The sequence below is a fragment of the Epinephelus fuscoguttatus genome, linkage group LG23, assembly GCF_011397635.1.
Source record: "Epinephelus fuscoguttatus linkage group LG23, E.fuscoguttatus.final_Chr_v1".
NCBI classification, from domain to species: domain Eukaryota; kingdom Metazoa; phylum Chordata; class Actinopteri; order Perciformes; family Serranidae; genus Epinephelus; species Epinephelus fuscoguttatus.
In genome coordinates, this window is record NC_064774.1 from 6,090,387 (window position 1) to 6,105,403 (window position 15,017).

At 39.7% G+C, this 15,017-nt stretch overlaps 2 protein-coding genes across 3 annotated transcripts; both read left to right on the top strand.

The window, feature by feature from the left end:
- Nucleotides 1-2,224: 2,224 nt before the first annotated feature.
- Nucleotides 2,225-7,396, top strand: LOC125883421 (gastrula zinc finger protein XlCGF57.1-like). 2 transcript variants are annotated; one of them, XM_049567693.1, is made up of 4 exons: nucleotides 2,225-2,487; nucleotides 4,926-5,126; nucleotides 5,542-5,928; nucleotides 6,133-7,396. In XM_049567693.1, the coding sequence occupies exons 2-4, from the start codon at nucleotides 4,970-4,972 to the stop codon at nucleotides 7,329-7,331; spliced, it is 1,743 nt and encodes a 580-aa protein (XP_049423650.1). In that variant the 5' UTR covers nucleotides 2,225-2,487; nucleotides 4,926-4,969; the 3' UTR covers nucleotides 7,332-7,396. The 2 variants fall into 2 exon arrangements, with proteins under 2 accessions (XP_049423650.1, XP_049423651.1); XM_049567694.1 differs by having other exon boundaries at nucleotides 2,225-2,473.
- Nucleotides 7,397-12,257: 4,861 nt separating this feature from the next.
- Nucleotides 12,258-14,638, top strand: LOC125884287 (fibrinogen alpha chain-like). Its single transcript, XM_049569185.1, is given in 5 exon segments — nucleotides 12,258-12,398; nucleotides 13,841-13,945; nucleotides 14,071-14,207; nucleotides 14,209-14,234; nucleotides 14,598-14,638. Coding segments are annotated over 5 exon segments (357 nt in total). The 5' UTR covers nucleotides 12,258-12,350.
- The last annotated feature ends 379 nt before the right edge of the window (nucleotides 14,639-15,017 follow it).

The window sequence follows — 15,017 nt, forward strand, 5'->3', positions numbered from 1 at the left end:
TGATGACCCCATGACCCCTCTCCCACCAGGGGTTAAACATGACTTTTCTAAGGATTTATATGCATGAAATAAACATGATTTATAAAATAATTTGTTCTGATTTCATTATTTTTAACTCCTAAACTTCCCCTGTGCCAGAAAACGTTTAAGAAATCTGTTAAAAGCCTTCAAGATCTAAAGCTAGCAGCATGTGCTGATGACATCAGCGTCAACATGTGCTGCTATAGTCATAAAATATACTTTATATGAAAATCTCAGGTTTATTGACAGCTCCATCAGATTTCTACAACATCATCATTTGATCTGGGACAAAGGAGTCAGCGACATCACATCCTGTCTCACTTCCTGGTTTCCAAACAGGTGTGACTGCTGCTCAGGTACTGATTTCTTTTTTTGATAAATAAATTAATTAAATAATATTTCTATCAAGTGTGTTTCAGATATAACAGATATGTTCTGTACCCCTGATGGATCCAAGCCAACGCTGTGTATAATTTTTTTGTTAACTCCGTCAGATCTGACCTCTGACATCCTTCATGTGTGGTGTTAAAGAAAAAAAGAAATCACTGGGAGGTTTAATAGTTTTCAGTTTAATCTTCACCGCCTGATTAAAGAGTTTAAAAAAAGGTTTTGGCCCCATTGTCAAGAATAAGTAAAAAAAGTTATCTCTTTCTATCACTCAATAAATCTGAAAAAAAAAACCCTGATGAAATGAAATAAAATGAAATGAAATAAAATACAGTAAAATGAAATACAATTTTAAAGAATGAAATGAAATAAAATATGATAACAATGAAATGAAATTAAATTAAATAGAATTTAAAAATGAAATAAACTTTAAAAAAAGAAATAAAATGAAATTTAAAAAAGAAAAAAGAAATGAAATGAAGTAAAATAAAATTCAAAAAATGCAATAAAACAATAAAATGAAATTCAAAAAATCAAATAAAATGAAATGAAGTAAAATCAAATTTAAAATGAAATGAAATGAAATAAAATAAAAAAGAAATAAAACAAAATTTAAAAATGAAATAAAATGAGATTTAAAAAATGAAATAAAATGAAATTAAATAAAATTAAATTTAAAAATGAAATTTTAAAAATGAAATGAAATGAAAAGAAGTGAGATAAAATTTAAAAAATGAAATGAAATGAAGTAAAATAAAATTTGAAAAATGAAATGAAATGAAGTAAAATAAAATTTGAAAAATGAAATGAAATGAAATAAAACTATAATGGGGATATTCACATGTTACAGCAGCTCACATAGCACAGATAGAAAAGCAAGTTGAATAGTGATAGAATACTTACAGAATAAAGATAAAATACAAAAAGATATCAGAATCAGAAAAATACAAAGCACTAGACACAACTACACACTTAATACTATTTACACTACATACACCCTTCACATAAAAGGAACATGTAGATATGAATATAAATATGGGAACCTTCAGAATATTACAATGGATTAAAACTTGAAAGTTTGGTTGTATAGGTGTTAGTGAGGTAAAATGGCTTTTATAGACAGCAAACATAAGACACTGCAGGTGTGTACTGTCACCATGGAACTTCCCCAGTTGATTACTCACGTTTAGATAATTATTTTTTGTGTTACACGTTAACTGAAATGTTATGTTTAAATATGCAAATTATGCATCATATATGCGCATTTGGCAATAATTCCCAGAACAGACAGTCTGAACTCAAGTAAACACTGTAAAGGGGAACTACACCTGTTCTCACAGCTGGTCTAAGACAGTCAGAAAATATTAGTAAACATGATACAACTCAAATGTGTGATGTCATAAGGTATAAAAAGTCTGCAGCTGCTCCACAGACAGATTATCATTATTATTATTATTATTATTATTATTATTATTATTATTATTATTATCATTATTATCATCATTATTATTATCATTATCATTATCATTATCATTATTATTATTATTATTATTATTATTATTATGACATCACTTCCTGTTGTACCTAATGTCCCTCTGACTGATTGTATATTCATATAATTACATTAAGAGGAAAAAAAACAAAAACTTTTAAAACGCTTATTGAATTATTTTTGTCCTGAACGAGACGCCGTCTCCGTGTAAACCAGCGACACAGCGATTGGTGCCAAAACTCTCCAATAACGCGGCTCCCCTTGTCGTTGTCGTAGCCGATTGGTCGAAATCTTCTTCCTCCCACTAAACCCGGAAGTAAACAAAGACGCTCTTGTGTTTGAAAATCAGTTCATTAGCTGCTCCTCTGTCTGATGTGTTGCTCGCGCTCCTCCCGCTTTAGGACTTTAATTGTCTTTTTGAAAAGACCGGAAACAACGTTTTCGTTTTGTTTGACAACTTGAAAGCTTAAAGACACGAGCGGAAGTTTATTTATGTGGATACGAACCGGATGTTGGTGTGCAGCAGCGGTGTAGCTCAGACGCTAGCCCCATGAAAGGATGAAAGGACAGTAGGTGTGCTCGCTGTGGTGAGTGTGACCGTGTTTCTGACTGTGTGGTGTTCCAGTGCAGGAACAGTGACTGAAACTGGGCCAGAATTAGGAAGATGGAGGCGGACGGAAGCCTGACAGGGCCAAGCTTAGCTCCGATATGAACCTTGAGTGTAATGCTAACACACGAGAGGCACAAAGTGTGGCTAAGCTAAAGTTAGCTTCATAGACACACAGCAGACATGTTGTCCCAGAGCTACATCAACACACGTGCTAAAGTTGTGAGCTCAGCGTCACTGCGGTTATAAACCAATGATAATGATAATAAACTGTATTTAAATAGCTACATTAGCTCAAATGAAAGTGTTTGACGCGGCAACAAGAAGATAAAAGCATAGGTCGGGGCAATTTGAGGCAATGCTGAGCAACAAGAGGCAGAATAGGAAGACAAGAATCAAGACGAGACAACATGTGCATCTAGACAGCATGGACATGTTAATTTGATTGATTTACTCCATAAGTGAAAACCTGCTGTGTTCCCACTGACAGCGATGGGTCACGTGAGGACAGAATTCAAACTGCTGCCAAAAATTCAGTTTTTGATATAAAATTCTCATATTTGCCAAACATCATCCGCCATGACTCCAAAATTATGTCCTTTTTTTTCATGAACATTGAAAACTTATTCAGCAAGAATTTGCAAGTACATGTGTGCTGTAAACATCTTGGTGCGCTGCAGCCTCAGTTTCTGATAGATCGAAAAATCTGTGAGGACAGTTTGTCGCTGAAGATGCTCTGGAGCAGGTTTGGTGTCAACTGAGCAAAAATTGTGGGAGGAGAGAGCTTTAAGAATTTTCAAAAACTTCATAATTCGCAATAGGTTTAAATTTACAAAAGTTTCTTCTTTCTTCTACATTTTGGTGAAAGTTGCGAAGCTGGAACACATGCGGTTGATTTGTTGTGAATCTTCAAAGTTTTGAACCTAAGACGCTTGCTGTAGGCGCTTAGGCAGTTCACTGTGCGCATGGACACTGGACTTCCTCAGAAACAGACCTCAGCACGTCAGGATAGGAGATCGCACTTCCTCCACACTCATCCTGAACACCGGAACACCACAGGGGTGTGTCCTCAGCCCCCTCCTCTTCTCCCTCTTCACCCATGACTGCTCCCCCATCCACCCCACAAACACCATCATCAGGTTCACTGAGGACACCACCATTGTAGGACTGATTAGGAACAACGAGCCTGCAGGGAGGAGGTCGAACTCCTGACACACTGGTGGACCTCAACACAGCCAAAACCAAGGGAATTATTGTGGATTTCAGAAAATCCAAAAAGACTGAGCCCCCACCCTTGGTTTCCACATTTCGGCCAACCTCACCTGGTCCGTCCACGCCTCCTATCAGGTGAGGAAGGCCCACCAGCGACTTTACCTCCTCAGGAAGTTAAAGCAGGCCCACCTCCCCCGCCCACTGCTGGTTAACTTCTACAGGGCCTCCATCGAGTCCGTCCTGACCCACTGCTGCACAGTGTGGTTCACCAGCTGCACCGCAGAGGACAGGAAGGACTTACAGCGGGTGGTGAGGACCGCAGAGAAGATCATCGGGACCACATTGCCCCCAGACATTCCCTATCCTCCCCCCTCCCCTCTGGAAAGAGATACCGCTCTCTTAAAGCCAGAACAGCCAGACTCACTAACAGCTTCTTCCCCAGGCCGTCAAAGCCATCACCCCACCCATCCCACCCAAAGACTGACACTGGAAACACACTAAAATACTGAGTGCAATACTCCCTATTTGTTTTGTATAACTGCCAAATAGGAGCTGCTAAACAGATTTTCACAGTGATATTGTCTGACAATGTTAACAGTGACAATAAAGTATTCTTATCTTATCTGTAGCGCCACCATCAGGACTATTGACTTGTGTCTGCAGCTGAGCAAATCTGGCACAGGACTGGACCTTTGTGCAAAGTTTGGTGATTTTTCGTGCATGGGAAGAAGAAGAAAGAACGAGCAGGACTGTCTGGACCCTAATTAAACTGAGATTAACAGACAGTGGTGGAGAAAGTGTTCTTTACTTTACTGTTATAGTACTAATTCCACACCTCTGGAAATGTAATCAGTATAATGTAATTAAAGTATTTAAAGTGACTACCCTACATGATGTCATTACATGATTATGACTCATTCATTCATGGAGAAGCAGGATTTGACTGCTGTAGCTGGAGGAGCTCATTTATTTTCATCACGGATTAATCTGCTGATTATTTTCTGCATGAACTGACAGTTATTAACATGATGATATTAACGTGTTTCAAAGGAGAAGCTTGTGAAGCTGGAATGATAAATGACGTAATAACTGTCGCTGTCAGAGTCATGTTGGGGAGCAGACGATATTCAGAGAAACATTATTTTGTCGTTAAACTCGTGTATAAAAGTTTCCTCAGCTGCTTCAGTTCAATCTTCTGTCTTTCAGATCTGCGTCTGGTATTGATTCTCAGAGCGACTGCAGTGGACATCATGGCGTCGCCCAGCACGCTGTCTCTGCTCGGCTTCAAGCAGCTGTCGGTGGACATCATGGCATCGCCCAGCACGCTGTCTCTGCTCGGCTTCAAGCAGCTGTCTGTCTCTCTGGTGGACTGTTTGAAGACACCTGCTGGGAGGATGGAGTCTACAGGTGAGCAGCTGACACGAGGGTCCCTCCAGAAACACAGCATCACGTGCTCACTTCACTTCCTTTCACTCGGCGTCTTACCTTCTGTTGTATCATCTGTGCTCGTAACGATGGCTTGGCGGGAAGTTCAGGTTGACAGTGTCGCTCCTGTAATGTAGCCAAGTTAGCCCTCAAGCTAACCAATGCTAACTACACCACTGACAGCCTGAAAGTGTGCAGCCTCTGTGGTTTTGCTGTTAACCTCACTCCTGCTCGTACGGCCAAATGGGAAGAAACTCGGTTCAGTGTTTGAGTCGTGTCCACAGACTCCGGGTCACTCACTGCATCCATTTCATATCATGTCTTGCACGTGGAGCTCTTTAAGACCCGTTAAGAGTGTATGAATTGTGCTTTATAAACCACTGTGTCCTGTCCTCAGGCTCCTCCCCTGAGCTCTCAGTGCTCGCATCGAGGCGGCCGTCTGTCTGCGTGGTGGACTGCATGAAAACTCCAGGACTGAACCTGCCGCTCCTCCATCCTGCAGAGGAGCAGCAGAGTCACAGCAGAATCAGGGTGGAGTTCAAAGAGGAGGCCAGCGACTGTTTTGAGTATCCACACTGGCATGACACCGATATCGGAGCGGAGGTAGATTTGTTTAAAGAAGAAGAAGAGTCAGAGTGTGATGACGACAATGACCCCAACTGGGAGGAGGACGGCGGCGGCGGCGGCTCAGATGGGCTGAGGTGGTTCATACGGGACGAGGACAGCGTCTCCACACCGAAGCAACAAGAGGCTGAAGATGTAGCGTCTGAGGCCGGAGGTGGAGGTAAATGTTTCTGTACAGATGAACATGTGTGGTGTTTGTCTTACTGATTTTACACTCTCGCTCTTCAGAAAACAGATTTTTGTCCAAAGATTAAATCTAAAGCACCGAAATAAAGACTGCAGCTCTGTGCTGTAACAGTGATCTCTGACAGAAACTGGATTCTAACTCTGTGTATTTCTCTTTCTCTTGACTGGACCAATGAAGACAAAGCAGAGAAGAGTGAACCCCGACATCACTGTGAGCGCTGTGGGAAATCCTTCGCAAGGAGGAGCAACGTCACCCGACACCGGCGATACCACTGCAGCACGACAACAGGTACACCGAGCCAGCCAGAGTCCGAGCCGGCAGAGCAGGAGACGTTTTCCTGTGACACATGCAGCCTGACCTTCCGGACTAAACGCCACTTAAGGCTGCATGAACGCATTCACACACAGGACAGTGAAAATCACCAGGATAAAGCAACATCCCCACGACAGAGGTGTCACACCTGCAAACAGTGCAATAAGAGCTTCTACTTGCTGCACACGCTCCAGCAGCACCTCCTCGTCCACACGGGGGAGAAACCCTTCGTATGCGAGCAGTGTGGCAAAACCTGCGCCCGGAGGGGAGACCTCAAAACGCACATGCTCAGTCACTCTGAGGAGAGACCGCACCACTGCAGCCACTGTACGAAAAGCTTCAAGCAGCTGACCAAACTGAGGCAGCACGAGCGCGTTCACACGGGCGAGAAGCCGTTCCAGTGCAAGTTGTGTCCGAAGCGGTTCAGGGTCCAGGCCTCGCTGGCGGCGCACCAGTACACCCACACTGGAGAGAAACCCTACAAGTGCGACCTGTGCCCCAAAGCCTTCAGCGTCAGGAACAACCTGAAGAAGCACAAGATGATACACACCGGGGAGAAACCATACTGCTGCTCACACTGCGGCAAAGGCTGCCGGCTCCTGCAGCACCTCATCATCCACGAGCGCAGCCACACGGGCGAGAAACCCTACAAGTGCAACAAGTGCGACAAAGGCTATGCCCACCCGTCAGCGCTGAAGTTACACCTGTTCACTCATGGGGAGAAACCGCTGCGCTGCTCCCTGTGTGGGCAGGAGTTCACAGACCTTTCAGAGCTGTCCAGTCACGAGTGCTGCGAGACAATGGAGAAACCATACCGCTGTTCCCAGTGTGGCAAGTGCTTCACGCAGGCTGTGCAGCTGAGGAAGCACTGCCTGATCCACTCCGGGGAGAGACCCTTCGACTGTAAAGACTGTGGGAAGAAATTCAACGACAAGAGCAACCTCACCAAACACATCCGTATTCACACAGGAGAGAAACCGTTTGAGTGTGAACACTGTCAGAAAGGCTTCAGACTCCTGCAGCACCTCACCACCCACCGACTGACTCACACCAAGAAGCAGTAGAGACCGAGCTGTCGGTTTGATCCTCGTGTGTCTGTGCCAAACTCTGACAAAAAATATCATGTTTTATGTTACAATAAAGTCATGAGCAAAATTTTCTTTCTTCAGTTTTGGTTATTGTACAATTGGTGCTAAATTTGTCTCCAAGAGGCATCGATACGTTTTAGATCCAACTGGCCTCAACCAGCAGGAAGTAATCTAACCTGAATAACACATGTTACCATGTTTCTGTCAAAATGAGTCATAAATGTTTGTAACTGGAGTGGTGACCCACAGTAAGGTCCATCTGGCGCACGTCTTTAGAGTCTTTAAACGTCTTAAGTTAATTTTTTATGAATATTAGACCTTAAAAGTCATTAAAAAGTGTTAGATTTGAATTTGTGATAATCATAATTCATATATCCATTTTAAATTTCCTGTTGTCAAATTGAGTCGAGCTGTTCTGTCAAACTCAGATTTCTGATGTTACAAACGTTATTTTATTATCAGCTAAATGCTAATGTAGCATGCTAACACTCTGTGGTTGGTAAGTATAATATTCACCATGTTAGCTTAGCGTGTTGTCGCACTCTGGGATGCTTGTCTTTAGGTCCTTAAAAAGTCTTGAAATGTCTGAAATTCAATTTTTTATAAACATTAGGCCTTTGAATTGGTGAAGTTTTAATAGCGACAGATATTTTATCTTATTTAATTTAATAACTGAATAACTTATATTTGTCAAAATGAGTCGAGGTGTTCTGTGTAAAACATTTTTGACGTCACAAATGTTACAACCATCTCTGGACCTGATCGTCTTTTTACTTTGTGCTTGTACCTGCTGGCAAAATGTGGATGAACCCATCCCACCTCTGCACAGGACCACATGTGTACTTTATGCAATGTTTGAATAAGAAAAAGAATGTTTGCCAAAAAATCGGTTTTGAATTTAGTTTTAAAAATGATCTGGGAAAGGTTTTAAAGAGTGTTAAATGTGTCTGACACCTGCGAGCTGCCTGTGGGAGCAAAGAAGATGTAGCCCTGCTCTCTGTCGCAGTGTTTCACACTCCACATTGTGCAGCTGTGAACAGTGCTGGTTCCAGCAGGTGGCGCTCCTGCTTCATTCACCACTCCTCAGCTCATCACATCCATCAGTGCTGACCGACTGTCTCGGGTCCAGGAATCCTCAGAAGGTTAGTTTGTTCCATAAAAATGACTTCTGTGGATGTTTTGATGTTTTTCTTCCCCACAAGACAAAACGACTTTATATCTTGTGTCTGACTTGTGTTCATGATAATAACAGTGTAGAGAAGTAGGATGATAAATATTTAATATTTTATATTATATTTTTCTGTCCATTTATGTACAGTTTTGCTATATATTTTTTTCTATTAATTTTTGTTCATTTTCCATATATTTTACAATACTCTTATTATTTCTTTAACAAGTTTCTTTATTTATTCATATATTTCTTTTTTTATATTTATCCTTTTTTTAAAAAACAAAGTTTTTCACTATTTTTTACATTGTTTCTTTTGTAAAAATATTTATATATTTTAATATCTTTAAAATGTTTACTTCTTCCACATTTACATTTTTCTATATTTTTTCTATTTATAAAATATTTTCTTTAATTTTTCTATCCATTTTTAAAATGTTCTTCAGTTATAATTTTTTACCATTTTTTTTTTTAATTTTTTCTAGCTGACTTTCTAAATTCCTTTTCTATATATTTTGATATTTATAAAATTCATATTTTGAAATATGTTTCTATTTTTTTTTTTACTCGCTTTTTGATTTTTCAAAATGTTTTGTTTTTTGTTTTTTGTAAAAATGAAAAGTGATTTATTTACAAACTTAACACAAGTTCTCCAGATGTGGGGGAGGAAGGGACAAAGTGGTTGTGCCGAATGAAATAAACCACAATACAGTCTATAGAAACTATAGAAAGAAAATACAAGGGTGACAACGACCAATAAAACTAGTGTTTCTAAACACAAAATAACTATGTGAAAACAAAAATGCATGCCTGGCATGTAACAGTCCCCAAGTCCAATGTGAGAAAAAGTCATACGAGTGGGTATTCTGATCATAGGTTTCACTCCCTCTTCCACAGTTATCCTCAACTGTAGCTGACAACTACATTATACTGCTCTTAGTCATATCTAATAACCAAAACATTTTCAGATGAAGGTTGCAGAAGTAAATTCTTATCAAATGGGGGTCCCTGACCTAATGTTTATTAATTTAAGCATTCTTGACATGAAAAAAAGTTGAGAACCACTGTACTAGAGTCAGACAGAAGCTTGTTCTATAGTCACTTGTGCAGGTCAATAATGAATGTACACATAATGACAAAACAGGACACATACTGTAATAAAGAGTTAGTCATAGCAGGACGTCAAACATCATGTCAGCAATTAAGGTTAGACAGAGCAAGAATATTTGTATACAAGGGAGAACCAAGAAAATGTAGATTCAGTGGTTACAGCTGGATAGCGACAAGCAGACTTACCAGGTATTGTCTTAATTGCATATTATTATTGCAATTGAATTATCGCATGCATTTGTTGTACTTCATACTTTGAAGTTTCGCATGTTCCTTGGCACTGTTTTGCACATTTCTTTTTTTTTAAAGATTTGTTTTTATTAACAGATGCTCTTATAGGATATTCATGGTGCACAGTACAGTTTGTTACCATAGGTTAAGCCGCATTTACAGAGGAAACATACATAAATGCATAACCTTACAGACACACCATACAAGGATCATTTTTGAGCATTAGAAGAGAAAATGAGAAACAAAAAAGAAGAAGGTGAAAGAAAGAAAAAAAAAAAAAAGGAACTTTTCCCCTCCCACCCCCCACCCTCCTCCCTTGTATGGCTCTCGATTTCCTTTCATTTATAGTATACCTACACAGTTTATACATCCACCCATCTGTACATCTTCATATGTATATGAATCAACATACTACTTGCAACAAATACATCAGTAAGGAAGTTATTCAAGAAGAATCTACAGAGGGCTAATTTGAAGCCAGTCCAGGAAGGCTCACACCACCATGGTCAACCAAGTCCAGAGAAGGCAGAATGTCTATGAAGGGGGCCCAGATTTTTCCAAAGGCTGCATGCTTCCCTCTCACATTATATAATATCTTTTCAGGTGTGCAGTAAGACACGAGCTCGTTAATCCAGTGTCTCACTGTTGGTGAATTTTCAGATTTCCAGTTAATCAGAATACATTTTTTCACTGCAGTGCTTGCAAGTAAAATAAAATATTTCTTATAGTAGTTCACATTAACAGAGGTTGTGTCCCCCAGAATCCATAGTTTTGGGTCCTGTTCAATTTGAATTCCTATTGTCCTTGAGGTTAGTTCAATGGCACGTTTCCAAAAGTCTTCTATCATTGGGCAACTCCATAGCATGTGTAGAAGATCACCATCAGTCACTTTACATCTCTGACATCTGGAGGAAATATTGCTGTCAATTTTGTGTAACCTGTAAGGGGTGTAGTATGTCCTGTGAAATATATTAAATTGAATATGCCATGTTTTGTGGAGTTTAACACAGTCTGTGCCTGGTCCAATAGGTAATGCCAATCCACCTCCTCATAAACACAGCCCAGGTCTGTTTCCCATTTTCCTTTTGTAGATGTTTTATCATAAACAGGTAACTTTCCATTAATGATACCATATATAGAAGATATTATTCCTTTTGTTGACCCGCCTAGTTTATTACATAAATGGGTTTCGAGAGGAGTTTCTTTTGGTATATCTGGGAATGTTTCCTTGGATTTCTCCTTAACCCAGTCTCTTATTTGTAGGAATTTGAAAAAACTATATTTAGGAAGATTGAATTTTTCGTTTAGTTGCTGAAAGTTAGCAAATGTGTCATTAATGTATAGATCAGCAACTGTTTGGATTTTTCTATCCCTCCACCCCCGTAACACAGAGTCAGAGATGTGGTGTGAGAGATTGGGATTACCCCACAAAGGTGTCCTTCTAAGAAAAGAAATATTTGTATCCAGAAGTAAGTGAGATTCTTGCCAGGCAGCGAATGTGTTCAGTATTATTGGGTTATTTGTGAGTGTGGCTAAACATTTTTTTGTACCTATAAATGGAACATCCTTTAAAGGCATAGACTTCATCTCATGTTGTTCTATTGGGACCCATCTAACCTCACTGTTCTCTGCATGCAGCCAGATCCAAATTGAACGGTACTGAGAAGCAAGATAATAATTCCTAAAGTTTGGCAGGTTAAGTCCTCCCCTTGAATATGGAGCCTGCAGAGAAATGAGTTTGACCCTGGGGCTATTCTTTTGCCATATGAAAGGAGTTATAATTTTGTTAAGCTCTTTGAAGAAACTCTTGGGGACATTTATAGAGAGACATTGAAATAGGTAAATAAACTTAGGCAAAATATTCATTTTAATAGTATTAATCCTGCCTATGAGAGACAGTGGGAGATCCATCCACCTTTTCAAAATGTATTTTTAAAATGGTTTTCTATATTTTTGGATATTTCTATTTGATCTGTTTTTTAAATAAATGTTTTATAATTATGTTTTAAAAAGTGTTTCTTCTATTATTTTTTTTTTAATTTATTTTTTTTAAATGTTTTGCTGTATTTCGATGGCATAGTTTTATTTCTTTTTTATTGTTTCCTGCTTCTGTTTTTGAGTGTTTGATCTTGCAGTTCCAGGCCACACTTCATACTCCAGTATCTCCTGCACATGTGTTGATTCATGTACAAGTAGCAGTCCCACATCTCTGTCACTGATATGATTGTGTTTGTCACTGTTTGCTGTGAGAAAACATTCTGCATTAATGCCGGTAAGTCCTGCAGTGACTGATCTGAGCAACAAACAGCATCGATCAGTGCGGACAGCACAGGTGACTCAGCTCTGATCTGACCTGACCAAGGTTTCCTGCTGACTCACAGGTTTGTCGGCTTGAACCAGGAGGCTTCAAATAGAGCGTCAGCGCCGTCAGAGAAACATTCAGTGACCAGTCTTCTTCACACAGCGGGAGGACGACAGAAACAAAGATGGAGCGACTCGTCTTTCTCAGTTTGATGTTTGTGGCTTCAGCTCTGGTGAGTCTCACATCACAGTTTAATACATTCAAACATTTTTAAAAAAACTAAAACACTTACTTTTTACAATTATTTTGAAATGATATTTTTTGTGTGACTCTTTTATTTTATTGTTTGATACTCTGACCTGCTCTGTGTTGCCTAATGTCACTGTTTCCTGCCTCGTTACTTGTGCAGGTTAAACATTTGAACTCTTAGATATCACCGTGAAACTTCCCCAGTTAATGACTTATATTAAGACAGTCTTTTTTTTTTGTTTTACAAGTTTGCTAAAACTTTAAAATATGTACTTCATGTCACACTGAAACACCTGAATGTGTCCGTGGGACGTTTAGTTTCCTCCAGTCTGAGAGAAGCCACGGTATGAAATCCAACAAAGCCCCGAATCTGAAAATTGACCAGTGCATGCGTGCCTGCAAAACATGCTTTTCACCTCTCGTGTCTTCTGTTAATGAGAAATAATATAACTATCCTGAGGGAGAGTGCTGAGCTGCAGCTGCAGGACAAAGTGGGAAGAGTGCAAACATAAAAAGCAGCTGTAGCTAACTCACGATTATAAAAGTCTGGTACAAATCATGTTCTACTACAAAAGAAAAGAACCTTTATAACTAACTAACACACTATGGCTGAAATGTTGTTTTTATTTCATTTTATTTTTGCATTTTTTATTGTTTTATTTTATGTAAATGTTATTTTAGCGTGATAGATCAGTGGTTAAGACTAGCGACGTTGGTGTGGAAGACTGGGGGTTTGACTCCCACACAGGGTGGAGCAACACAAACCTCGTGCCAACCCTTCGGCAGTATATATGTGTGTGTGTGTGTGTGTGTGTGTGTGAGAGAGAGAGAGAGAGAGAGAGAGAGAAATAGATATGATATATTTCATATTTTGATCTGCTGTCATGTATTTTTTTTGTCACAAAACAGCCTCGTCTCAGACAAGAATTCACAACTTCAAACTATTAAAAAATGTTTTCAAAGCCTTCAAAATCTAAAACTAACCATAAAAAATCTGCGTAAAAATGTCCTGCTATAATAATCTTTGTTTTGAAACATATTTTATATGAACACGTTGGCCCTTTACAAGCAATGTGCTTTTATTCACTTCAGCCCAACTTCATTAATATCGCAGCTTTTATACAAACATACAGCACAAACGACAATGTGCAAAACTCTGCAAGCTAATTTTTTTTTAAAAGTTTAATGTGAAAATAAATAAATAAATAAAAATCATGTAAAAGTCAAAAATTACATTTGAAAAGCTGAACCCATAATGTTATCAACGTTAACGTCAATCTAAACGACAGGTGTTTTATTTCCTTTTAAAAATACACATATTACTCAGCATCATCATCATCACCATCATCATCATCATCATCATCATCATCATCATCATCATATTTTTCTGCTCCTGAATCTAAATTAAATGTTTTCTCTCTCCAGGCTGCGCAAATCGACCCTAGAGGAGCGCGCCCGGTGGAGCACGCCACCAGAAGCGAAAAATGTGCCACTGAGAAGGAGTGGCCTTTCTGCACCTCTGACAACTGGGTACAACTCACTTCCTGCTCCATCAGCGCTGAACCTTGTGTTGTTTCTTTGTCCTATCACTTCATTTCATCCAGTCTGAGTAGTTGTGAGGGCGTTAAAGTCAAGTGTCACATGTCCTCCAACAGGGCCCTAAATGCCCGTCGGGCTGCAGGATCCAGGGACTGATGGACAAAGACGACCACGACTTGCTGAAGAAGATCGAGAAGATCCGCAGCCTCTTGGATCAGAACAAGGCCAACTACCGCAACGCTGACCACCATTCCACCTGAGAGACTCACAATCGCCGCTGGTGTGTGTGTGTGTGTGTGTGTGTGTGTGTGTGTGTGTGTGTTCATGGCGTGTAGAAATTCATACACAACTTTTAAAAGATTGATCCCACTGATGGAGTTCATCTGAACTCATTATAGATTCTCTCTCTTTTCAATGTGTTGCTGAAAATGTTCCTGAAGGACTCAGAGTCAGAAACACTCAGTTGCTCTTTCACATAAACAGAGTCGTCAGTCGAATCAGATTCGCCTGTTCAACACAAATATTCGTTCTAGAGTTTGAACGTTAACGTTATCTCAGAGCCTGATCGGACAACGACGGCTCCACTTCTGAATCTGAATCGACTGATGATTCCAGTCTCCATCTTAAACACTTTCCCCGTCAGAGTATGATTTTGAAGTTTCCAGCCACCTCCAGCATTTCTGATCATATTCACTGATCCTTACAGACACACAGTCCAGTCCATTTTATTTATATAGCACATTTCAAAAGCATGAAGTCACCAAAGTGCTGCACAAAAATACACATAAGCATATAGAGAAATACACATAGGAAATATACAGGTCATAGATAGGTCATAGATTGTCGCACTTAGGATAGGAGTCGTCTGCATATAGGTGGTAAGCGACGCCATGTTTCTTTAAGATAAGACCAAGGGGCAGAAGATACAGAGACAACAAAATGGGCCCCAAAATCGAGCACACAGAATAATTCAAGTGTTATGGTAGATATACCTTTAATGCTCTGTGGTCAGTGTTGATGTAGAACTTCACATCAAGTATCAGTCAGTCTGCCCGCCTGTGCG

Excerpts from the sequence above, each read along its gene's own strand:
- LOC125883421 (XM_049567693.1), top strand. The coding sequence starts at position 4,970 with ATGGCGTCGCCCAGCACGCTGTCTCTGCTCGGCTTCAAGCAGCTGTCG. Across the intron at positions 5,127-5,541 it reads TGGGAGGATGGAGTCTACAG|GCTCCTCCCCTGAGCTCTCA; the intron begins GTGAGCAGCTGA and ends TCCTGTCCTCAG. Across the intron at positions 5,929-6,132 it reads GTCTGAGGCCGGAGGTGGAG|ACAAAGCAGAGAAGAGTGAA; the intron begins GTAAATGTTTCT and ends GGACCAATGAAG.